Here is a 17,104-nt window from a genome sequence, read left to right on the forward strand (position 1 = left end):
GCTTGAACTTAGGGCCTAGCCATTGTCTCTGAGCTCTTTTGTTCAAGGCTAGTGCTCTATCACTTGACCCACAGCTCCATTTCTGGCTTTTTTTTTTTTTTTTTTGAGGGAGGTGGTTAATTGGAGATAAGAGTCTCATAGACTTTGCTGCCTGGGCTGGCTTCAAACTATAATCTTCCTATCTCAGTCTCCTGAATAATAAGGATTACAAGCATGAGCCATCTGTGCCAAGCTAGGAGATGTATTTTTAACCTGGAAAGAGAATGTTTCTTTATATCTACCTAAAGAACTACCACTGTCATGAAATAGCAGATTTGATCTCTAAAAGAGAAATCACCAAAGAAGTCAGACTGTCACTAGTACAGTGAGGACAATGGTTCAACCAGAATTGCCTCAACCCAGCCTCAGCCTCTGGCTCTTTTCAGACCTTCCAGTTTGCCAAGGACTGACTTGGAAGGCACTTGGGAGGCCCATACTTGAGCCCAATCACTGATTGGATGTACTGACACAAAGCAGGAGTTGGGCACTGGCAGCTGTGCTTCAAAGCAGAGAGAGGACTGAGACCCTTCATCTGAGACCCTCGCAGGAAAGGAGGAACCATTTCTATGTGGCTCCTTTGCAGAGTCTCTTGGATGCCAATAACTGATATGGCCTTTACATGGGACATAGATCCTTTCATCTGCGAGGTGAAGAAAGCCCCACAAAACAGGGTCACATCAGTTCATACTCTTTAAAAGCAATGAATCTCCAACAGACTAGAAAAGATCGTCTTAAACTCCTATTGTAAACTGAAGTTAAAAACACATGAAGCTCCTCCACTGTCAGGGATCTTTGTAAGCCAAGACTGAATACTCAGCAGGGTTTGATGAGAAGGTTGAGTGTGAACTGGGATCTAACACCAAGGTCAGCTGACTGGTCTCTGAGCAGGAGGCTACAAGTCAAGTCTTGATCTGCATATCTGTCATAACAGGATTTACCCAAGGAATGCAAACTAAATCAAATTTTTGTGATAATTAAAAAACCCTGCTGAGCATTTAAAAATATCTTACACACCTGTAATCCCAATACTTGGTGGCTGAGATATGAGTAAAGCAGGTTCAAGGCTAGCCTGAGCTACATAGTGAGATCCTGTCTCCAAAACAACAAACCCCACCCTGCAGCCCAAATTCATGGAGCTATGTTAAGTATATACTTAGGGGATAACTCTGAACAAACCCAATTTTTGTACTTAGTGTTTCAGGCGTGGTAATGAGTGTCAAAGAGAAGACACGGGTCAGACAGACTATTGCCTGAACTGTATAAAAAAAAAGTCAAACCATGTGAAAGTTCAATAGGAATAGAATTGGGAAGAATTGGAACAAAGACAACATTTTCTGATGGAAACTTCAAGCCAGCTTTCAGAGGTAAATTAGGTGCACTGAAGAGCTTATAGTAAGTAGAAACCTATCACTTTTCAAATATTTGTGGAGAGCTTCCTCGTATGAGTGGATGTATTATTTCACTGTTTCTCTGTTTCTAAGTTTTAATGAACATCTGAAGGGATCCACCACTTTCTACAGACAGGCTCCATGGGTCGAGCACTGATGTTCAGGAGAGCAAGTCTGCCTTCTTCCAAGGGGAAAAAATGAGAAGTTTGGTAGCATTTTTGCTAAAACAAAGTCAGCATCCTGAATGGCAAAGGGGGGTGGAGTCAGGACACTGGAATAGTTCTCTTAATCCTTGAAAATAAATAGGAAAGTTAAATTTCTCCTTTAAAAAAGAAAGCAACAAACCAACCAAGCAACCACATGGAAAGCAAAGGACTGGTCTCTTGCATGGATTCAGCCTGAAATGGCCACAGCTTGTTACTGATGCCCTTGTTGGGTGCATGAGGAAGGGAATCTATTTAATCACCAAGCATTGGAAGATGGATTATATTTATCCTGTGTACCCACACAGGCCCCCTCTGTCCTTTCTCCCAACAGAAGGGACAATCTCTGCAGCTGGGTTTGCTGGCTTTTCTACCAGAATGTGTCTAGAGATTGGCTTGCTTTGTGTCTTCCATGGCATAACCTCTGATCCCCAATCTCTGTGATCAGAACATATCCTGGGGTCGCATCTTCATCACTCCCAGGAGGCTTTCCCAAGCCTTAGATTGTCTCAGAGGCCAGTCTCACTTTTCAGCCAGCAACATACATCACTAATTCAGATGTCTGAAGGGGTTTATCCTTTTCTCATGGGCCTAAGAGATGAAAAAATTAAACCATAATCTAATAAATAAGACATTATCTCGAAGGGTGGCAATGGCTGGGAAGGTCTTCGTGTGTCCGTAGAAGACATCTGACTGGCTGGGGGAGGGGAGTCTCATGACCAGAGGACATGGTTCCACTGTCACTGGCATCTTCATGTAACAACAGGTTGCTCCCTTCTGTACTTTACTGTGCCACAAAGCAGATGAGAGGAGGCAGTGACAACCACAGCACCTCCAGGGTTCAGCGGGATTCTCTTGCCAGGAGGTGGCTCACTGGGAAGAGATACAGCCCAGCATCTATGATGGACAGGAGGAGGCAACTTCACACACCTGGACTCAGCCGCTGACAGATGTGCATACCTGACACAGGTAAACAGGAAGGATACCCTTTGCAGTTCTTGTTTGACCAGTCTTTAAATTGTGGCCCACTGATTTCTTCTTTCAAGCCCCAAGTAGACAGAGTGCTCAACACAGTCTTGAAGGCCCACAGTAGACAACAGGCTGTGCAGGTGATTGCAGGTGAGGGAGGGGAGGTCGGCTGGCATGTCTCAGGTGTCCCCAGTGTTGTTGTCCTGAAGAAGGCCTTTTTCTTTTTCTTTAATCAGGCCAAGTTCCTCTTCAGGGCTCCTCAGACCACTGGCAGGAAGGAAAAATAGGTTAAGCACTGCAGGCCAGCTCTCAGCCATACTGGGAAAAAAAGTTTGGACATGGCATTAGCCAATGTCACCATATTCTATTGGGCAGTTGGGCATGAATCCCAGTTCCTTTGGTTCAACTTCAGTTACTTCTGAAATGGTGCTTTAGTGCTAATGAAAGCCAGCAAGGCTGAGCGGGAGATGAGCTGTAGCAATAGGGGATGAGGTGGGGAGAGGGTGGATGCAACCCTGCTGTGAGGCTTCAGTTCAACCTAGCTATATAGCCAGGGCAGCTCACAAGCTGGTTCAGGGCCTAGCATGGCTTCTCCCAAGACCAACATAAACCCACTACTTTTCAATACGTAGGTCCTGAGAGTCTTCTGTGTGGCTGCATAATGAGGCAGCATGGACATAGCCCTCCGCTTCTGAGTCCAGCTCAGCCTGGACATCTGCCTGCCCTGGTTCCTTTGGAGGTGTGGAGCGGAGTGTATGGCATGGGGGCGAACCACACCTGTTCTAGGCCCAGCAGGCCCAAAGGTAGGCACACATGTCAGGGACAGGAGCCTCAGCCTTGGGGGCTATCTCTGAATGGCCAGCTCCGTTCCTGACTCAAACTTCTCACATATAGGAAGAGAAGTGGCATCCACAAGAAACTTGACTCGAAATAACTGTGCTGGAAATTAAAAAAATGCTATAAACTACTACACATTTTCTTAAAAGATTTAAACTCTCTCTTTCTCTGTGTGTATATGAGCGAGAGAGAGAGAGTGAGAGAGTGAGAGCAAGAGAGAGAGAGAGGGAGAGTGTGTAAATGGGTCTTAAATTCAAGGTTTCACTTAAGGCTGTTGCTCTACCACTTGAGTCATACCTCCACTTTCAGCTTTTTAAAAAATTGGAGATAAGAAGTTCTAGGATATGTCTGCCTGGGATAACCTTGAACCAGGATCCTCAGATCTTAGCCTTCTGAGTATCTAGGATTACAGGTCATGAGCACCGACACCTAGTCTAAACAATTTTTTACTGGTGCTATAAGAAAAAAATAGATATATCATTAGTGTTTTATTTTCTTTTTCTGTTTTTGGTTGGTCATGGGGCTTGAACTCAGTGCCTGCATGCTGTCCCTGAGCTTCTTTTGCTCAAGGCTAGTGCTCTACCACTTTGAGCCACAGCACCACTTCTGGTTTTCTGGTAGTTAATTGTAGATAAGAGTCTTATGGACTTTCTTGCCTGGGTGGTCTGGCTTCGAACTGTGATCCTCAGATCTCAGCCTCTTGAGTAGCTAGGGTTACAGGTGTGAGCCTGGCTTACCATGGGTGTTTTCTCATGGTAGTCAAAAAGAGAAGTGAGTGGGGTCTTCAGAGGCTCTCACTCTTGCTCTCCCACTAACTTATGGTGTGACCCAAGCAGGCCTTCAGGAGACTTCGATTCCCCATATCACTCCTGAGGCATACTCCTCTTCATCCTTCTGGCACGTGGGTCCCAGTTTGGAGTCAGTGGTGACTTTCTCCACCCAGGGAGTGCCTTTCTCTGAGCAGCCCTTTACCTGTCTCTGAATGGCAGCAAGCAGTCCTTCCCTTCAGGAGGGCACTAGGCTTCTCATGCCGGCAGATGAGGGCACGGCACCAATCACAGTGTTTTCGGACCTGGCAGCAGCTGTAGAGGCAGGAGATGATGTTAGGACAGCCTGGCCCATCAACTCTGGGATCCCCATCAGCCTCCCTCTAGGGGTCCCCAAAACTGTAGGGAGCTCAGGGCCCATTGGCACAGATGTTGGCCAATAACAGAGACACTAACTGACTGCTCCCAAAGAACCAGCACCCTCAATGATTGTAGTGTCTTGAGCTCCCACCCACTGCTAGCTCCATAAAGAGTGAGTTCAGAAGCAACAGGATGGCAGGGGTCCAAGAACAGCCATCAGGTCTAGGACTAGTAGCTCCATCTGGCTGAGGGCCACGGGATGCAGGGGAGCCATTCTTCAGGCCAGGCCAGTGGCAGAGCAGGAAATCTGGGTGGCTTGATTGAATTGTCCATAAAAGAGTAGGAAAATGGTATCAACAGCTTTGACTTCTTTGAGGACAAATATTCCAGTTTTGAAAAATCCAACCATGCAGAAAAGCTAGGTGGCTGGGTTCTGAAAGCATCAGAGTTAAGGGGCTCCTCTCTTCCTTTGTGGGCAGCAAGGAGGACTTCTCAGAGTTAGCAAGAAAAACAAACAAACAAAAAACAGGGAGCCTGAAAGAGCTGGGAAGAAAGCACTAAGATATCAATTACCCAGAAGCCCTGGGATATAAAGAAGGATTTCATTCCCATGTATTCTAACTTTAATGTAACACACACACACACACACAGATACACAGACACACACAGACACACACACACACACACACACACACACACACACACACACACACACACACACACTATGGATATTCTGTGTATTCATGCACTGGGGCTGGGAGAAGTTTAAAACTGACATGAGCCCGAACACTGATGAGGCAACAAATGAGCATCTGTGCCTGTCTCTTGGTGCTGGTGGCATCTCAGGATCCCCACCCCAGCTCTCTGCAACCTGCTCTGCCTTGGAATATAAAGTTTGGCTTCCTATAGTCTGAGAGAATGGACTTGATCCTGTCTAACCTGTTCCTGTTGCAGGTGGAAAATATTAGGCTGGAGAAGTTGGCTAGGGCTCTGGACCCTCCTGAGCTACAGCATCTGGGTTGGGGCCCACCTCAATACCACATCAAAAGATGGGTCTAGATTCTAGCCCTGTCAGTAGCTCTAGCTTACAGCTAGGTACCTAGAGGGGCTTGCCATGCTCACTTCCAGTTTGCAGTACACTAAGTAGTGGAATCAAGGCCTCTAGACTCCTGTAGCATGGGGTGAGCTGGTTCCAACCTGGATTCTACAACTCACCAGGGCCCCAGTACCCAGGCAGCCAATAGTAGGGTGGTTGAGGGTCTGAGTGTGGATTTTGGTGGTATGGAGCTTAGACTCTGGGAGAGACATGCACAAAAGGTATGGAGGAGTGGTGCACTTGGCAGCCTCCTTAGGAATAAGAGATGCTCTTTAGATGTCTAGATTGTTTCTGTCTCTAGAGAAGCTAGCAAAACTTCCCTCCAGGGAGGTCCACGTGAGTCCCAAGTCTTGTTCCTGAGGAGCTGGTACCCTCTTGGTCAGAGGTATGGTGAGAATACACAGCTGAGATGGCCCTGGGAAGTGAGGCCAGTGGCCTGTTAGTGGCTCCTGACCACCCCTGGGAAGCCTGCCTCTGCCTGCTTGTCCATTCTCTTGCAGACATATATTCCTAGGACCCTTACAGACAGAATGGATCTTGCTTAGGAGGAAGGAAAGGCCACCCAGCGCTGGCTTGTTCTAGAAGGGTATGAGTAACCTGTGGCCAATGGTAGGAGTTGGGGCTCTAAGATGTAACCTCACTTGTTGCCAGAACCAGATGCACATGCTTCAGATGTCTCAACAGCAGCAAACCAACAGAACAGAGTCTCTTATTTGTCTGTGTGAAACCTAGGTAATTGTGGAGGGCCCCAGTCTGGCTTCTGCATTGACATGGAGTTGTTTACTCCATCCTTGCTACAATGGCCCATCTATTTCCTGTTTCACCATGAGCAAGAGCAATTCCACAGCCCAGCAGCCTTTAACTGACCTATGAAGTCCCTGTGCATCCAATTAGGTACAAAGAGCTTACTATGTGACTTAGACTTCAGCTACTTCGGGGGGGGGGGAGGGGTAAATCTGGTCTTGGGCCAGGTTTTGGGACGAGAGCTTGGTGTTGCCAAGACTCTGACTCTGCAGAGCTGCCTGGTCGGTAGATGTGGCCAAGCAAAGTGAAAAGTGTCTCTGGGTATGGGGCTCAACACAAGCTTCTTGGAGGATACAGCACAGAAACTTGATTTTGAAGGATAAGGAGAGGTCAAGGGATGAAGGGGGAAAGGGCTGGGCAAAGTAATGGTCACCTGTCTGCAATAGTAGCAATAATGTGGCCTTTGAGGTGATTTTGCCTCAAAGAGCTGTTTCTAGCTCTTTAGAGTCACTATTTTCAAGGCTCCAAGAACAACAGCAGAGGAGAAAAGCGCCTTTGGTTTGACACTGGCCTCTGGCAGTGCACAGAAGCACAGCTGGGTCCAGCCAGGGATGCTCTAGGCCTTCATGTGGCTTGGCTACCACACCCTAACGTGAGACCTGACAGGTGTCACTGGGCGCAAGGCCCTGTCATATGTGCATGGTGTACATGCCCCTGGCGGCCTGGGGCAGCAGGTACTCACTGTATCAGCACACATGTGATGATGAGGACAGCCAGGGCCACGATGGAGACCACCACCAAGGCGGTGATGGCTTGCTTCTTCTGGCTGGCAGCCACCACGGCCAGGAGGTCTGCGTGCTCACAGCGTGCGCCGACGTACCCGGAATGGCAGCTGGAGAAGAAAGGAATGTCAGCCCACTTCTGCAGGGTCTCCTTTCCCCAGTGCACTGTGCTAGATCTTGGGAGATAACACAGCAAATGTGTTTGGGCCAAGAAAGCCATTTTGGGGGGTGAGAAAAAAAAATCTAGGTTATTTTTAACTAAATGTGTATATTCAGTATTTCTGATGAGAGAAAGAAAACATGCTTGCCTAATTGGAGACATTGCATGTCTTAGCTTTTCTGTCTTCTCTATCAAGTTTAATTAGCCTTGCAAGGATTTCCTGGAGGGCCCTGTGTGCAGAACATTCAGCAGTAGTGGGCAGGATTGGAGAAGACCCTGGTGTCTGGGCATCTAGCAATACTGGCTGACCTCCAACGAGGAAGGGTGAGGGCACCGGAAATCATGAGTGAACATGCAGGGGGCACTAGCACATTTGCTTTCATTAATGCTCCTCCCCTTCCCTCCCCCACCATGATTCTCCTAAATAGAAGCTACTTAGAATATGCACTGATCCATTTTTTAAAAATTGCCATTGAAAACACTTGACTTCAGAAGTCCTATAAAGGACTTCTGGGGAGGGCAGTCCGGTATCACATTCCAGGTTTAACTGTTTTTCCTTTTAGATATGAAAACAATAGCTATTTTCTTTCTTTTCATTTTTTAAAAAAGTGTCTATGTTACGATGAGCTAGTCTGTAACTTCCACTTGTAGATTAAAAGGCCTTCAGGGAACGAGGAGCTCTGAAAGGGGATTACTGATCCTGAGGTGCCCGCCATTGTGTCAGGCCAGCCCCAAGACCTTTACATGTGAGATTCCCCTAAGTTGTCACCTCAGCTGCCAGGCTCCAGGTGTCAGAAAAGTACTTGGGGCCATAGCATAGATGTGGACTGCTTTCTGAGAGCATAACTTTTGTCCAGTGTTAAAATTTTCAACCTTTTAATAGTGTGGAGACAGGCATTTTATAGGGTTAACATTTACAGCAAGCAGGGATGCTCAAAAGTTACTGTTGGAGGAATAGCCTGGGATACGAGGGTAGACCAGTTTTATTTTTTGTTTATTTGTTTTGTTTTGTTGCCAGTCCTGGGGCGTGGACTCAGGGCCTGAGCAGTGTCCCTGGCTTCTTTTTGCTCAAGGCTAGCACTCTACCTCTTGAGCCACAGCACCACTTCCGGGTTTTTTCTATATATGTGGTGCTGAGGAACCCAGGGCTTCATGTATACAAGGCGAGTACTTTACCACTAGGCCACATTCCCAGCCCTGACAAGTTTTATTTTAAAGGAAATGTTTAAATTCAGGTACTGGTCCTTTACTTATTTAGTGACTGTTACTGGGGCTTGAACTCAGGGCAAGGTTGTTCTTCCGTAGCTTTTTCACAGAAGGTTGGCACTTGAGCCATACCACTTCTGGTTTTTTTTTTTTTTTTTTGGCCAGTCCTGGGGCTTGGACTCAGGGCCTGAGCACTGTCCCTGGCTTCTTTTTGCTCAAGGCTAGCACTCTGCCACTTGAGCCACAGCGCCCCTTCTGGCCATTTTCTGTATATGTGGTGCTGGGGAATTGAACCCAGGGCCTCATGTATACGAGGCAGGCACTCTTGCCACTAGGCCATATCCCCAGCCCACTTCTGGGTTTTTGTTGGTTAGAAAAAAGAATCTCGGGGGCTGGGGATATAGCCTAGTGGCAAGAGTGCCTGCCTCGGATACACGAGGCCCTAGGTTCGATTCCCCAGCACCACATATACAGAAAACGGCCAGAAGCGGCGCTGTGGCTCAAGTGGCAGAGTGCTAGCCTTGAGCGGGAAGAAGCCAGGGACAGTGCTCAGGCCCTGAGTCCAAGCCCCAGAACTGGCCAAAAAAAAAAAAAAAAAAAAAAAAGAAAAAAGAATCTCATGAACTTTTCTGCCTGGGCTGGCTTTGAATTGTGATCTTCAACCTCTTCAATAGCCTAGCTACTGTAATCCTAATTATAAGCGTGAGCCACAGGTTCCTGGCATTTTTTTCCTTCGCAGTCAGAAGCTGAGCTATGGTCAAGGACCGGGACAGTCTTGAACTCATGTTCCCATTGCCTCAGCTTCCTAAGTGCTGGGTAACAGGTATGTACCAGCACACCTACTTTTGTTAAAGCTTATTTTGCTCTTCACATGATTTCTCACTTAGTCCTTGCATGAAAATGTCACGTCTTTCTGGGGACTTGAGTTTATAGCCAGGTCTGCTGCCTGAGACTGGCTCTCACATTCTCTAGGCTGCTTTGCCTGCCTGCTAGGGAGAGACTGGGGCAGTGTCTTAATAAAACCTGCCTTCTAGGTTAGCCTCTAATCTTGGAAGGGTAAAATATTTGAGAGTTTTATTTGAGTGCAGCGTGAAGTGCTTATGGTCTTTGGTAAATAAGGAAGCTGAGGAGGGCCATGGGCATGGAAAAGGCTCTCTAAGTGTCTCTACAGACTGGGGAGGAGAGATCAGGCCTTGGTCTGAGGGAGGCTCTGATGGGAAGACTTCTCTTGAAAACTGGGATTGGGGTTTCTTACATATAAAAAACACTGACTCTCATAGCTCTAAGCAATGGGACAGGGGAAAGTTTTTAATTTATTTTTTGGTGGGAGTCCTGGGACTTGAACTCAGGGCCTGGGTGCTGTCCCTGAGCCTTTTTGCTTAAGGATAGTGCTCTACCACTTGAGCCACAGTGCCACATGGACTTTGCTGCCAGGACTGGCTTCAAACCAGGATCCTCAGATCTCAGTCTCCTGAGTAGCTAGGATTACAAGTGTGAGCCACCACTGTCCAACTGTTTTGTTTTTTGTTTCCTGTGAAACAGGAAACAGCTTCCCAGTTTGGCACTGGCTCTTTGCCGCTGAGGGGAGGAGGAGAGCTCCAAGGGACCAGAGTTGAGGCTGGGAGGTGAGCTGCAACTGTTCAGGCAACACTGACATCTAAGCTGCCCATAGCTAAACAAAACTGCAAAGGGTTCTTCCAGCTCATCCTTAAGTTTTTGCCCTGTAGCCAGACGCCTCTACCTTCCAGAGGAGCCATCGGAGGTGAAATTCCTCTAGGTGTTGTTTGACACCTCTTCCCTCCTGGTCCTAATCCATGCCCATGTCCATCTAGGTTCCAGCCAGTTCAAGTCCTCTCTCCCTCGTGCTCCCAGCTCAGTGTTAAATGCGTACATCAGATCTAGCAGAGTGCATAACCTAGGCACCTGGGACACACTTGAATGTGCAAGGGGCTGCCGAGCACCTGCCCATTCAACCTCTCTTATTCTCTTGGCATGGAATCTGATTCCTCTCCTTCTTAGACTCTGTGTGTGCACACGTGTGTGTGCATGCACATGTACACGTGTACATGTGCTAGTACTGGGGCTTGACATCAGGACCTCACATTTTTGCTTGGCTTTTTCACTCAATGGTACTCCTGAACCTCGCCATCTTTTAACACCTGAAAGTCCGCATCTACTTCTTCTTTCCTCAGCCTCCTTGCCTCTGCAGGTCAGGACCTTGTTCTACAAAACAGCTTTGCAGCTGCTCTTCTGAGCTGGGAAGAAAAAAAGGTGGTGACATCCTTTTGTATCTTTAGATTTAAGTATGCTGCCTATCCTAGAAACAAGTCACCCAGGGAGAAGAGTCACCTCACCTGGCGACAAGTGACCCATGCTTGAGTCAGCTGCTGTCCTCTCCTTCACCCAGCCGGATGCCGGCTCCCACCTGGCTACCCCTTCGAATCACCTGGGAAGCTCTGGAAAATGCAAAAGCAAGGCCAGGGAATGCTAAGCCAGTTGCTCTGGGCATCTAGTGACTCTAGTGGGCAATCTGGGAAGCCCATGGGTAGAACTACCATGGGGCTGAGAACTAACAAGTTCAAACTGGCCAGTTCCTCTTCCTTTCCCCCTCTCTGAGCAGTTCCCCAGGGTAGTAGCATGGACCCTTCCTAACAAAAACTGGGCAATGTCACATCTGTTTAAGGAAGGCATCTGGATGAAATAGTCATTTTATCACAAAGGGGCACAGGAGAGGGGCACCTGGGTATTTCTTACCTCATTGGACCAATTTCCTGTTTGGAATGGGCTTGGGGAGTCAGTGACAATGGTTTGTCAAACCCAAACTGCTGGAATGCTGTTTTGTTTTGTTCTTCCGAACAAGAAGCTCCACAACCACATTGAGGCCGTTTCCCCACAAGGAGAACAAAGAAGAAAGAAGAGGATGGAGGACAGAGCCATTGCCTGGGGTGCCCAGGAAGGGTTGGGTACTTGTTTGAGCTGCAGAAGAACCCAGGGAGGCTGGGACAAAAGATGGGTGCTCCAGCCAGGTGGCTTGCCTGAGGCCTTTTCATTGTGTGTGTGTGTGTGTGTGCATGTGCGTGTGTTGCTAAAGTTTGAATTTAGAACCTCTACTTATTACTGGAGACAGTTATTACTGGAGCTGGTTATTTTTGAGATAAAATCTTCCCCTTTTGCCAGGACCATCCTGGACTGCACCCCTCCTATTTATACCTTCCACAGTACCTGTACAATAGCCACACACCATCATGCCTAGCCTTTTCTGTTGAGATGGGAGAGGAGAGGGTCTTAAACTTTTCCTGGCTGGCCTGAAACTTTAGTCTCTGAATCTCAGCCTTCCACGTAGCTAGGATTACAGATGTGAACTACTGGTGCCTGGTATAGGTTTGGTACTCAGGAGCAAACACTGTGGCTCTAGTCCTCTATGTTAACATGAAGAACAAGTTTGTCTATGAGATGCCGTTTTTTTTTTTTTCCTCTGCCCAGAACTTGTGGGTTTTCTCTAAGTCCCTGCTTTACCTAGTTCACAGTATCCTATACTATCATATATTAACACAAATGATAATGCATGTAGAGATATTTTTTTCAAGCAATTTTTTTTTTTTCTGTTGGGCCCAGTTGCTCACACCCGTAATCCCAGGTACTTGGAAGGTAGGAATGGAGTAACATTGGTTTGAAGGCAAAAGTTAGTAAAACCTCATCTCAACAGAGAATCTGGGCATAGTGGCTTGTATCTGCAATCTCAACTGTGAGGCCAGTGTAGGCAGGAGGATTACCATATGAGACCATCTCTTGGTGTATTTGGACAGTTCATGTTACACTGGGATGGTCGGTGGTAGGGAGCACTGGGAAGGTTTTCCTTGGCTGACTGTAATTTGTTGTCAAATGTCACCGTGAGAATGCTGTCAGCGAATTCAATCCCTGGAAACCTTTAGGATAGGTGAGATACTTCCAATACTTCCTTCTGGACAGAGTCACCTGGTGGCAACCCTCTCCCTTGGTTTGCAGGCTTTGCAGCCAGTAGCCAGCAGTCTGAGGAGTCTGCCTCAGGGCAAGAGGGGATATCAAGCTGACCTTTCCTGAGCTCTGCTGATGTGCTGGGTCCTAGTGAGATTATTCAAGACTGCTATAAATCATCATATCAACCATACATGTTTGAGGATGATTTTCACAGCTTTGACCATTCCTGATTAGTGATTTTGTTTTCCATTTTCTCATTGTATAGTATCAAATATCATTGTTAGGTTTTCTGGAAACTTAAATGACTATTGTTATGGGAGACAAAGTCTAACAATGTCAGTATTTTAGAAAGAGGATCCTCTTTTGAGACAACACTCTTGGCCCTTGCAGCCTCTGTATACAGCTATGGCAGATGGGGCCTTGCCTCCAGGTATGTCAGTTTTATTGACCAGAATGTTGTCTGTGTCAGCTCCCCAAAGCTTGGGGCGGTTCTTATGAGCAGGGACAGAATGTTCTGGCTTTCTCTGCACAGACTCAGAGTTTCTAGTCTGGTTAGAACATTCTTCTAAGTTACTGTCAATACGTAAAGGTATGAGGTGTGGTCCAGCCCTATGGAGCCTCTGAGCTTACAGGTAGGGAAGGGAGGTTAATCAAGCCACTCACCATAGCTAGGGGCTTGGCTTGCTGGGCTGTATGCCCTGAGAGCACTGTGCAGTGGGATTGCATGTCACACTTGCCTCCTCCTGCCCTGCCCTTTCAGAGTGAGAGCAATCTTCAGATGACCTTGACAGGGACTGACGACTCAGCTTTCAGAGTGATGCATGTGAATGAAGGGGCTCCAGTGGGTTTGCATCAACATGCCAGCCCTGGCAGCAGTGATAGGGACCAGTATGTGTGTCCGGCTATGCAGGGGAAAGGTAGGAATCAGAGAGGATGAGCCCTATCTGGGGTGATGGGTGGGTGCACCTGAGTCCCAGTCCTGTTGCCTCATGTAGGAGGCCCAGCCCAGTACTGTTATGCTTACACATATTCAAGAGTAGCTGGGTACCTTCAGGGAAGCCTGACACCATGACCAGATGTCTGCCATGCTGACAGCTAATTAGAGCCACTAAAGAACAATGTGGAGCATCTCATACTGCCATACAAAACACATCTGTCCCTGGGCCATCAAGATCCAGGGAGCAAATGAGGTGAAGACTCAGTGGTCACTGTTTGTACAGCCATGCCTCCCCCACTTGGTCTGCTTCTCCAAATTGTGTGGCCTATAGGAAGGACTTGCGAAAAGAGTCTGCAGTCAGAATCCTGAGCTAGTCACCCTAACCTTTCTAGAGGAAGGTTGATCCACAGGGATATATCTTCCTGGGAAATGGGGGCTTAGTGGTTTGAAGTGAATTTTGTAAGCTGATACTATGGGTTTGGAGGCTGGACTGACTGGACTGGATCCCATCTTGGCTACTGACTAGCTCTAAGGCTCAGAGCAAGCCTCGGTTTCTCACTTTTATAGTAAGGCAAAAATCTCTACTCCACAGGGAAGTCCTGCGGCATCTTGGAGAAGATGAATATGGAATGCTTGGTACTAAGTATGGCATGAGTTACAGCATTTGCCGAGAATTTAATATTATCACTACAAGAGATATTTATAAGCCAGGCACATGCCTGTAATCCTAGCTACTCAGGAGGTTGAGGATCATTGTTTGAAGCCCTCCTGGGCAGAAAAGCTTATGAGACTCTTATCTCCAATTAACTACCAAAAAAGCCAAGGTGCTGTGGCTCAAGTGCTGGAGTGCTAGCCTTGAGCATAAAAGCTCGAGGACAGCACCTAAGCCTTAAGTTTAAATCCTAGGACTGGCACACACACAAAAGGGGGAGGGGAGAGGGGAGAAGCAAGAGAGGAGGGAGGAGAGAGAGACAGCAGTAGACAATTATCTTCCCTAAACGAAGAGCAGGACTTAGGAGGCCAGTGACAGGACAGAATAGTCACCCACCCTCAGCTCTTGAAAGCTTCTAGCATCTAGTGGGGCCTTAGTTATAGACAGTTATTGTTTGGCTCATCTGATGGCTCAGGCTGTAGAGTGCCAGCTCTATGAAAGTTTTTGCCAGCCCCTGATCTAGTTAGAAACATGGAGTTTCTTTTCTGATATACTTTTTTTCTTTTTCTTTTTTTAATGTCAGCACTGGAGTTTGAACTCAGGGTCCCAAACTCTCACTTGGTTTTTTCACTCAAGGCTAGAACTCTACCACTTAAGCCATACCTCCACTTCCAGCTTTTTGGTGGTTAGAGATAAGAGTATCATAGGCTTTCTTGCCTGGGCTGGCTTCAAACTGCCATCCTCAGATCTCAGCCTCCTGAGTAGCTAGGATTATAGGCATATGTCATTGGCCCCTAGCGCTGACCCACTTTTGATCAGAATATGACAATGGCTTATTCTAAGTCACCAAAGAGTATATTCCCAGTGCATACCCTAGCACGGGCACTGCTGGCAGAGAGAGTATCATCTATCTATTAGCCAGGGAGCTTCTAGATACTGGGCCAAGAGGCCAAACTCCCTTTGGGGCCAGTGTTTTTCATAATGACCTGAGTACTAATAGAAACAATCTCATCTGCCCCGCAGGGGCCCCTTGTGTGCATTTTAATAAGAATGATAATGAGTAATTACAGTGTCTACTATCATCAACATCATTATAATTTGTGTTTATGGAGTAGGGAGACTTTTGAGCTCTGCAGACATTACCCAGAAGAAGCTGGTCAGTGTGCCTCCTTTCTTCTCCAGGTGGGGCTCAGAGGCACCCATGGGCCATGCCCAGGCACACACAGCCCCACCAGGACTGCAGCAGGCTCGTTTGCATTCCTCCCCTCCAGGCCCAGTGCTTCTAATAGCTTAAGCATTGTGCCCAGGGACGAAACTGCAAGAGCCAGAGTCTAAGCTCTGCTTTGTGACCTGGGCTCAGACTTTCTGTGCCTACTCAGGAGTTAATGCACAGATTGTGCTGGAAACAGAGCCTGGCATGAAGCAAAAGTTCAGAAGATGCTGGGATTAACATTTCCTATTATCGACAGCACTACATTACCATATGGTTAGATCACACGAAATGTCTCTCTCTCAACCATTTCTGATCTATAAAAATGACAATTCATATGGACCACTGCTGCTTAACTGTAAGTGATTTTTGTTTCCTAAGAGATGCTTGCTAATATCTGGAGACACTTTTGATTGCCACAACTGAGGAGGGTAGTCCTACTGGCAGCTAGTGGGTAGCAGGTGGTTAGTAGCAACATTCAATGCATGAGACATTTGCTAAAGAATTATCTGGCTGCAAGTGTCAGTAGTGGCTTGGTTGATTATAGGTCCTACATATCTATCTATCTATCTATCTATCTATCTATCTATCTATCTATCTATCATATTGTTTTAACTATGGACAAATTGTCGTTAAATATCTTCCAACCTTATGTGGTTCCCACTGCCTGGGTGTTAGAGGCTCACTCCCAGCAGGCTCTGGCCTCTAACCTTGTCTCCTCCCATCTCTGTGCTGTGGTCATCAGACCTGTAATAGCTGGGTCTTTCACATTATCTGTTCTATCTGCTTGCCCAGTAGCCAGATTCTGACTCCTGCTCTTCTCCAATGTCCTTCTTTCCTAATCTGGTCGATATGACAATCGCCAGGACCCCCTTTCTGGAGACTTGAATTCTATATGTTAGGGTTTTTAAGCAGGTGTTTCTAGGCCTTCTGCTCGGGTCCTCCAACATGAGAGATCTCAGGAGGTTGTGGCAAGCCTTATGGAGGGAAATGGTCTTTTTAACTGAATGTGGGACAGCACCATGATACCAGGAGATTAGGGGACACTTACACACATGCTGGCTTGTCCTCCTGCACCAAAAACCTGCAGGTCCCATGGAGGCAGAAGTGAGTGTGGGAATCTGGACAGTCATTAAAATGTGACACCACTGCTGCTGCCACAGGAGGGTCTGCTGGGGAAAGAAGAGAAAAGATGCTGAGGTCAAATCTGGGCACAGCTGGCATATGCATTCCCATGGCCCTCACCTGCCATTCTCAAGGCAGGTGGAGCCCCCAGATGGGCGGGACTTCCTGTCTCTAACTAGGGCTCACCCTGCAGAGCTCTCACTTGTTTCCTAATATCAAGTGCAGGACCACCTCCATCACTGCTTTCCGACTTTTCTGTGGACAGCAAAACAGTATCCCCCCAAATTCAGTGTAATTTATGATGTCAAAGTATTTTTTACAAATTTCAACCCAATGCATTTCATTTTGTAAAGTGATAGCAATCATTAAAAAAAGGGACAGCCTTTATAAAAACATGGCACCAGAAGAAACGTACAAAGGAGCCTACAAGCAGCAAAAGAATGCAGAGGCAGAATGGCTAATGATGCAGAAAGATATTCCTGATACACTAGAAGTTTAGCTAGTTGTTTCTAGCAGGGTCTGTACAGTGAGATTCAACTGGAAAGATGCATTTTTGATCTGAGGAAGTCTGGAATGGCAGGCTTCTCTTGGTGTGGGACTAGGTGGTGGAATTCCTTACATTTAGCAATGGACTCCATGGAAGTGAGGCAGAATCCTATTGGGGAAGCCCAG

At 47.1% G+C, this 17,104-nt stretch overlaps 1 protein-coding gene across 2 annotated transcripts in view; it reads right to left on the reverse strand.

Moving 5' to 3' along the window:
* Positions 1-161: 161 nt before the first annotated feature.
* The window catches only part of Tgfa (transforming growth factor alpha), a 97,053-nt gene continuing 80,110 nt past the window's right edge, over positions 162-17,104 (reverse strand). Inside the window, exons 3-6 of one of the 2 annotated variants that reach the window (XM_048353567.1) lie at positions 16,359-16,476; positions 7,146-7,295; positions 4,409-4,518; positions 162-2,866 (exon numbers count right to left, since the gene is read on the reverse strand). In XM_048353567.1, coding sequence (XP_048209524.1) covers positions 2,859-2,866; positions 4,409-4,518; positions 7,146-7,295; positions 16,359-16,476 — 386 coding nt within the window. In that variant the 3' untranslated portion in view covers positions 162-2,858. Of the gene's footprint in view, positions 2,867-4,408; positions 4,519-7,145; positions 7,296-16,358; positions 16,480-17,104 lie in introns of both variants that reach the window. The other variant, XM_048353566.1, reaches the window with a different exon arrangement.

Source organism: Perognathus longimembris, chromosome 8, assembly GCF_023159225.1.
Source record: "Perognathus longimembris pacificus isolate PPM17 chromosome 8, ASM2315922v1, whole genome shotgun sequence".
Lineage (NCBI taxonomy): Eukaryota > Metazoa > Chordata > Mammalia > Rodentia > Heteromyidae > Perognathus > Perognathus longimembris.